This window comes from Silene latifolia, chromosome 11 (genome assembly GCF_048544455.1).
Source record: "Silene latifolia isolate original U9 population chromosome 11, ASM4854445v1, whole genome shotgun sequence".
NCBI lineage: Eukaryota > Viridiplantae > Streptophyta > Magnoliopsida > Caryophyllales > Caryophyllaceae > Silene > Silene latifolia.
Genome location: NC_133536.1, coordinates 7159828 through 7169112, shown reverse-complemented (window position 1 = coordinate 7169112; position 9285 = coordinate 7159828). Strand labels below are relative to the sequence as shown.

General features: G+C 38.4%; 1 protein-coding gene across 1 annotated transcript; it reads right to left on the bottom strand.

Annotated features, from left to right (window-relative positions):
* Nucleotides 1-244: 244 nt before the first annotated feature.
* On the bottom strand, nt 245-9017 carry LOC141610840 (protein NUCLEAR FUSION DEFECTIVE 4-like). The gene is made up of 2 exons (XM_074429108.1): nt 8332-9017; nt 245-1738 (listed from the first exon to the last, which is right to left on the bottom strand). The coding sequence occupies exons 1-2, from the start codon at nt 8789-8791 to the stop codon at nt 333-335; spliced, it is 1866 nt and encodes a 621-aa protein (XP_074285209.1). The 5' UTR covers nt 8792-9017; the 3' UTR covers nt 245-332.
* Nucleotides 9018-9285: the final 268 nt, after the last annotated feature.

Genomic DNA, 9285 nt, shown 5'->3' with positions numbered 1-9285 from the left:
CATGAGTATTCCTGGAGACTATTAACAATATTCTATATCAAAGACAAAAATTTATGCATGTCAGCATGTGATTTGAACTCGATAAAACCTCTACGCATTTAGTACTCCAAAGGAGTTAAGGAGATTACCCTAACTGTCTGTCATCTATCGATAGGAAATGATTCTTATCAACACCAAAAAAAAATGGTATTATAAACCGACTGTTATTTGCCAAATTAAGCCACAAATAAGGAATTGATAACTATTTTCACAAGGATAAAAAGCGAATTTATAGCAATGACGTTAATATTAAAACCGTCATAAACAAATATTTATGTCCTTACAAAACAATCCTAATTTCCACTTTCATTTTCTTCAACTTTCTTACCATTCTTACCACCTTCCTCATAAGATGCCAATTCCCTTGCTTCCCTAAACTTCCTATAAATATCACTTTTATAAAATTTTCGAGTTCTTACCACCAAAATTAACGAAATAAACATACCAAATATAGTAACCCCAGTAATTATTAAAAATGCCAACCTAAAACAATGAGGCCCAAAACAATCTAACTCTTGCCCATGTTTTCGGACCCGACCCGAAGCGTTCATTTGTCTCGTGGCTTCCTTATCATACAAATGGCCCGTAACCCGAACATTAAGGATATAAGCTCCGAGTGGACTAGCCACAGCACCAACATTGAACAAAGTTGAGTAATGTCTAAGCCCAAAGATTTCTGAGATTATGGCTGAGATTAATGGCCATTGGGCCCCAAAACAAAACCCGACGATGACCGACGCGCCGTAAAGCCCATTGGGCACATTGAGGGCAATCAATAGGTGGCCCACACAAGAAAGTAGGAGGGTGAAAGTGAGTAAAAGTGGCCTAGGGAACTTGTATTTGATCAATAAGTGTTCTGAGAGAAAACCAGACGTGACTCGACCAAAGTAATTCCATATGCTGACTAAAGATACGAAGATACCAACACTTTGTTTTGGGTACCTTAGGGCCGCTCCCATTTGACCTAAGTTGTCAATTGCGGTCAATGTGCCACCGGCTTCACATATTGTGACCACGATCACAATGAGCATATCTAGACTGAATATCGCTTGTAGTATAGTATAATCCTCCCCTCGATTTGGAGGTCTGAAAATATTCTGAAACCACAAATCAACTTTCCTCGGTGCTTCCCCTTCTGTGGTAGATCCAACAGCATCTGCTGGATCTACATGAGACGACAAAATCTGAAGGCTATAATCATTTACCTTAGAGACACTTGAATTTTCCTTTTGTTTTTCCTCTTTGTGCCATTTTAGTTGCTTATATTCTTCCTTAACGACCGTAAACAACGGTGCAAAGAGTAAGACAAGTGTCACCACACCACATGCTACATACCCACTCCTAGTAAATGTAATTTTCACTTGTAATATGATCACAATCATGAGAAAGCTCACAAGACCCAATGAAATGTAAAGAATTTCATAAAACACTTTAGGCTCATTTTTAAGCCTAACAATTTTCATGAAACGGATTGTGCTTAGAGATGCAAGTGAAGTAAGGGCAGGTAACCAACCAATGAAAAGAATTAAGGCCTTAGAATTGTGACCACCATAAAAGGCCAAGTAAAGTTGGGTTATGATTGCACCACTGAGCCCAATAAAGCCCTTTAGTAAGCCCAATATCATTCCTCGGCTCTCTGGGAAATTCTTCACACATGTTACTAGTGCACTTGTGTTTGCAAATGCTTGGGAGTTTGCACCTATAAAAATTGGTCATATTTTTGCATAATTAGGTTAAACTTGACATGAAAATTATTAAGAATTACATTATACTATAAAACGTATTCAGAATTACATAGACTCGTACTAATATCATTTCATGGAAACTCAAAACTAAAAAAGATATTAAAAATATTTGCGTAAGGCGGTCTTACACAAGTTACATTGTAAAACGGCTCTTTTACATAACTGCTTTTACTCAATAATGTGGTTATGTCTAGGTCCATTTTACATTATATTTGCGTAAAATCGTTTTACACAAGACTAACTCAAAAAAAGTTGCCAAATTAAAACCTGTTTCCAAAACTCTTGTATAAGACGCCTTTAAACAAGAATTTGTAAAACATTAAATGTTATAGTGTAAAGAAGGTAGTGATGATGCAAGCAGTAATGACATCAGCAAGTCAAAAAGGACGGATGCACACTCCAAGACAAAACATAGAGATCCACCTTAAACCTTAATCCTAGGACTTGACTACTCAGTTTTAGTTATTATCCTTTGTGTATTACTCAGAGCATAACAACAGCACATGTACATATACTCTACTGTGTAATTTACTCTCTTTCAACACAATCAATTAATGAAAATCTTCAACCACATTTGCTCTCAATTTCTTGCAATGTCCTCTGCTCCTGAATGCATCTTAAATGCAACATGGTATCAGAGCCCTCAGGAATGAGGGGACGGATAACCATTCAAGAAGAGCAACATTCATTGATCTCCAACAACCAAGGTTTAAATTCATTGCCTATATAAAGGTAGTGCACTCCACAACCAAAATCACAAACTTTCATCTGCTGTAACCTCTTTATCACAAACATACCTCAAACAACTCCAACCAAATGACAAACCCAAACAACAACATTGTAACCACCACTGCCTCTGCCACCACAACCACCTCATCCACTGCTACCATGGAACCCACTGATCCCCTTTACCTGCACCCTGCAGAGAGCACCCATCCTGTTGTTGTTGATACCAAGCTCACTGGCATTGAAAATTATTTGGAATGGAAAAGGCAAATGGAGATAGCCATTTGTACCAAAAGGAAGCTGGGTTTCCTCACTGGCGTGGTGAAGAGGCCTACAAATGATCCACTCAAAGAGGCTGCCTGGGACACATGTAACAGTCTCCTCATCACGTGGATAATGCACAATGTTGACCAACCCATCAAGAGGTCTGTCATGTACACTAGAACAACAAAAGAGATATGGGACTACCTTCAAACTCAGTTCTCTGTGAGCAATGGTGCAAGGAAGTATAAGCTCAACAAGGAGCTTGAGGATCTCAGTCAGGGAGACAAGTCCATATGTGAGTACTTTCTCGAGCTCGAGAATCTTATGGCGAACATTGAAATCATGACAGATTGGCCACCATCACCCAGTCACCGAGATCAATGCCTGGTTGGATGCTCAAACCAAGGAACAAAATGAGAGGAAATCTGTTTGATTTTTGAATGGACTTAATCCTCATACACTACCATGAGAGTCACATTCGATGATGAGTCCACTACCAATCGTGGAAGAAGCAAATATATTCCAACAGAGTAGGCACAAAGAAGGAACTTTAAGAGTATGAGTCCGAAAAATTGGAATCGACAACCTGGCATTCTATGCCGATCGTAGAGCACCTCGAAAAGCATCGCTTGATGCATCCACTTGCCTTGCGTGCAAGAAGAAGGGCCACCCAAGGGATAAATGCTTTGGAGAGTGGTTGGCTATCCTGTGGATCACCCCGTGTCCATACGGTTTCCGAGAAGTCTCAGTGGCCAACAAGCTCGGGGCAACTATCAAAGCTCAAGCTCCAAAGAACCTGTCCGGACGAGCAAAGGGAAATCCGGACTTATGCCAAGCATGGTAGGATGGCAGGAAATGTCTTAATGGATGAAGGTCAAGGTGACATAGGTGGAACCATCACTCTGACTGCACAATAGTTTGAACAACTGATGAGCAAAGGCAAGGGAACAAGTCACTACCCCGAAACGAGAAGATGAAATGGAGGTTAACTGCGGTATGACCTCCTTAAATTGCAATCTTGTCTCGGACTCACCACCTGAATGGATTATAGACTCAGGTGCATCCAATCACATGGTATCTAACTTAAATCTCTTGGATAAAGTTGTTAAACTAAAGCACACACCCAAAATAAACCTACCCAATGGAGAGACTTCCACTGTTTCTCACATTGACACATATAGGTTTGACAATGGAATCACCCTTTCCTACTAGAACTGAGAAAGCTGCTAACCTATTTGATTTGGTTCACATAGATGTTTGGGGCCCATACAGGAAGGAAACTAGAGGAAAGCACAAATTTTTCCTCACTCTAGTGGATGACTGTTCTAGGGCTACTTGGGTCTATCTAATGAAACATAAGTCCGAAGTTGCTTCATTGCTCATGCACTTTTATAAGTTTGTTAAAAAACAGTTTGGGAAACCAATAAAAATGATCAGATCTGACAATGCTTTAGAGCTTACAGAGGGAGACAGTAAGAAATTCATTTTGTCTAAGGGCATATGGCAACAAACTAGTTGCATGCAAAATCCCTTCACTCCAGTCAGACTCACAGGGCCTACTCCCTGATATGCCTGCAACACCTGCAGTAATACCAACTGATGACACACCATCATCATCTTTCTTGGACCTTGCCTCTTCCATGGGTCCAGGTACTGATCCTGTTGTGACTGACATGAACCAGGATCACACCACTGATATTCACACTCCTGCACCTGTACATTCCAGGCCCATCAGAGACAGACGAGCTCCTGAATGGACCAAGGACTATATTGTCACCAATCCTGTTCTGGCCCCCACTACAATAGCCAATGTAGCTCAACTGCATCTTCCTAAACCCTTTGCTGGTCATGTCTCTGTCATCAATCCCGCACCCCTCACATACACCGAAGCGCCAGATCCCAAATGGATACATGCCATGAACATGGAACTACAAGCTCTACATGATAACCACACTTGGACCTCACCGAGTTACCTGGGCGAGAAAAGGCAATAGGTTGTAAATGGATCTACAAAACGGTACAACCCCGGATGGGTCCATAGAAAGACACAAGGCAAGATTGGTCGTTCAAGGATTTAGACAAAAGCAAGGTGTTGACTATGATGAAACATTTGCACCTGTGGCCAAGATGTCCACTGTACGAGCTTTACTTGCCATCATAGCCATGTTCAACTTGGACACTTGTCAAATGGATGTGGCTAATGCCTTCTTACATGGGGACTTGAATGAAGATGTTTATATGAAGCTGCCTCAAGGCTATGGAGATGGAGCTCTTACCTTTACTGGTCAGGGGGAGCTTCCTACTCATCTCACAACCAACACAGTTTGCAAATTGCTGAAATCCTTGTATGGACTCAAACAAGCTCCACGACAATGGTTCTCCAAATTATCTCAAGCATTACTTTTGTGGTTTCAAACAATCCCATGCAGACCACTCTCTCTTTGTCAAGCAACATGATGGCCACACCACAGCAGTCCTTGTTTATGTAGACGATATGGTCATTGCTGGTGATTGTCCCTCTGAAATTCAGGCCTTGAAACAGCATCTCAATTCTCTTTTCCATATGAAGGATTTGGGGGAGCTCTTCTATTTTCTTGGTTTAGAGGTTCAGAGAAGTGCAGCTGGTATTTTCATATCTCAGAAGAAGTATACCCTTGACATGCTCAATACTTTTGGAGTAAATAAATCCACGACACTCCAACTCCCAGTCTGCCCTCTCCTCAAGCTTGAGCCTGGGAAGGGCACTCTGTTACCTCATCCAGACACATATAGACAATTGGTTGGCAAATTAATATATCTGACCATTTCTCGACCGGACATTGCTTTCTCGAACAACTCCTCGCCCGCTTTCTACAATCTCCTACCTCTGATCATATGCAAGCTGCTCGAAGAGTCTTAAGGTATCTAAAGTCAGCACCCCATCAAGGGATCTTATTTGCCAGCACATCTGCAGCTCAACTCACAGCTTACTGTGACTCAGACTGGGCCTCTTGTCCCTTCAGCAGACGCTCTACTACTGGGTTCTGCATTCTGCTAGGTGATTCCCCTATATCTTGGAAATCCAAGAAACAAACAGTTGTGTCACGCTCTTCCGCCGAGGTCAATATAGGGCCATGGCCATGACTACGTGTGAAGTTACCTGGTTATTCCAATTACTTCAGGACCTTGGTCTCAAACACCGGGACCACTCATCTCAAGTGTGACAACCAGTCGCTTTAGCCATCGCCGCCAATCTGTGTATCATGAACGCACCAAGCACATTGAGGTGGACTGTCATTTTATTCGTGAGAAAATCCAACAAGGCCTCCTGACCACTTCTTATGTCAACACAAAGGAACAAGTAGCTGATGTGTTCACAAAGTCGTGTCCTGTGTACCAACACAAGTACCTTCTATCCAAGATGGGAGTCTCCTCAGGTCTCCACTCTCATCTTGAGGGGGAGTGTAAAGAAGGTAGTGATGATGCAAGCAGTAATGACATCAGCAAGTCAAAAAGGACGGATGCACACTCCAAGACAAAACATAGAGATCCACCTTAAACCTTAATCCTAGGACTTGACTACTCAGTTTTAGTTATTATCCTTTGTGTATTACTCAGAGCATAACAACAGCACATGTACATATACTCTACTGTGTAATTTACTCTCTTTCAACACAATCAATTAATGAAAATCTTCAACCACATTTGCTCTCAATTTCTTGCAATGTCCTCTGCTCCTGAATGCATCTTAAATGCAACATATAGAAATATAACAATGAGAATAATGTAGCATTGTCATTTGTCATTTTCTTCATGTTGTGAGATAGTTCATAAATAAACTTTAAATCTGTTCTAATTTAAAAATTAAGAAATAATACTACAAATATCAATATTTATATTTACGTTCTTCAAATTTATATGAGATGTATGGTATATTTTTTTCTTACCGCGCCAAAAAAAAACACACTGAAACACTACAGATAGATATGGATATTATTTCGAAATTCTAATGCTTCATACGATTTATAAATTCTTACAACGAATTAGTTACAAAAATATCTTATATTTTTTTTAGTTTCCTAACAAAAATTTGATTTTGTTTTTTCACAACACATTATATTACATTAATATCCTTTATCTCATACGTATTGAAAATGAATGTCACCAATGAACATTTCACATATATTTCATAGATGTCACAAGTCCAATAATCCAGCAATTATTTTAGACTTTTTTTTTTTGTCATCAAATTGCATATAATATCATAAATTGCCGTTACAAATAACTCTCAAGAATCAAGATAAGAATACAATGACAATGACAAGAAACCCTATCGCATTTTCGTAATAACTCCAAACTAGCTACTACTCTTGTACTCATATTTCGTTACTCAACAATGTGAACGTGGACCAATTTTCCATTTTCCCAATCACGTGATTTTCTAACTTTTGACTTTATAAAAAAAGTGATTTTTACTAGGACGATTTTAATGCAGACAGGCTTTAAATTTAGGTCATGAGTATCAGCCTCTCGTAACTTTACCAACTAAATTTAGTTGACATTTGCTTAAAAACTTTGATTTTAAGGTAATGTTATACAAAGTAGTATATATATGGTATCTTTTTTTTTTTTTTTGAAAGGAGTATATATATGGTATCTTATTTATTCAATACGATTACATTTATAAATTCTCATTAACACATTCCAATACGTAACTATCATAATTTAAAGATTACCTAATAGTGTCATAACTAGGACCAAATTTCATTTGCAAAAGCATCTTAGTTAAGTAGATGAGACTCAGAACATGTAAACGATAAGTCGTAAGTTCGAGTCACTCTTGTTTTTCTAGCAAGTAAAAGAATTTGGTTCAAACCATTTAGTTAAGATTTAAGATAGTGGCGAAGCCAAAATTTAGATTTAATAAGGGCAATTGAGTAATAATACAAAGAAAACTTGGAAAAAATTCGGAAATTCTAATTAAAAACTTTGAAATTTTTATCCTCTAATAATGCGGCCTAGTTGCCTAACGTAATACTGTAATAGTGAGTTATTAGTGTCCTTAGTGACTTGTCACTTGTCGAAACGACAATGGCTTGGCCTAGATTGGAGTTGGAGCGCATGCTTTAAAAATATTACGTATAGTACTACTCGTATATTGTTATCTCACCGACAGTAAGTAATAATGCAATTATATTAACGGTTTTTCAAATGTATAGAAGTCATATGAGAAAAAATTATCATGATTATTTCACAAGAAACTAAAAGATGAACTCGTTGTTGCCTTTTTAGTGAAATAATCTTGATAATTAATCTTTCCTAGCTCGTTAGGGCGTATGTTAGAAAATCCGTTATATTAATGTGTTGTTAGTTAAGAAAACGGAGGTCCGAGTCTGTAGAACAGATCATGTTCAAGCAAGTGTATATAGCAATCACAAATGAAAAAATAAAAATCTAATGAAATCATTTAGGTAAATACTTAATTCGTTCAAGTCAATTCCATACATTTGTTTAAATACACCTCGAAACGTATGTAATTGGCTTGAACGGAACGAGTAGTGTGATAAAGTGAACGTACCGACACAAATGTAGAGACACATCTGCCAAACAGCAGGCTTAGAGATACGTTTAGTAACAGCAAGCCAAATCATGAAATACCCAAAGAAATTAAGAACAGCCCCAAGTGCTAAGACCACCCAAGGAGGTGCAATTTCCATAAGTAACCCTGCGTGTACTCCAACATTCCCTCCTAAATCCTTAAAAAAGCCTAGTAGATTAAGGGTAGTTTGGTCATATCCTAAAGCTAATTTTATATCAGGTGAGTATAATCCAAACATGTACGTAGCTCCTGCTGTGGACATCACTAAGAGAGTTGAGAACACCATGAACCATCTTCCTTTTAGCACTTGCGCCACGAATTGTATCCTGGAGGTGGCTTCGCCACCTTGGGATACCATTTTTGCGGGTTTTGGGTAGTGGAGAGTAGGTTTTCTGAGAGACGGTTTTTGGTTATTTATAGGGTGAGGTAGGTAGGTCATTTGATGTGGATTGGATTTAATTGTGGATATGATTTGAGTTAATGGTAACTAATTGGAGTGTATTAAGGTGTTAGGAGAAATGTCTAATGCATGACATATTGATGAATAATGATGATTGTGTGAAATGAAGAAAGTTTGGAGTTCGACTTTTCTTTCATTTGATCTGATCAGTACAAGAAAAGATGTGGCTACTGGCTACTACTACAAAGATATTTTTTTTTTTTTTTTTTTTAAAAAAAAAAAAAAAAACTTTTGCGGTTCTACCAATAGGTGGATACTAGTATTGGTGCCCGGCTTCGCCCGGGCTACCTCTACTTACCATTAATTTTTTTTCATTAAATAAAATTACTGTTGCATAACCCATAATTTTATCATTAATATATTTTTCTATAACATATCCTAAAATTACGATGAAATAAATTTTGAGACAAATTCACTACTCCCGCTATTAATATTTTACTCTTATTAATGAAACAATAGTAATAACATTTCAC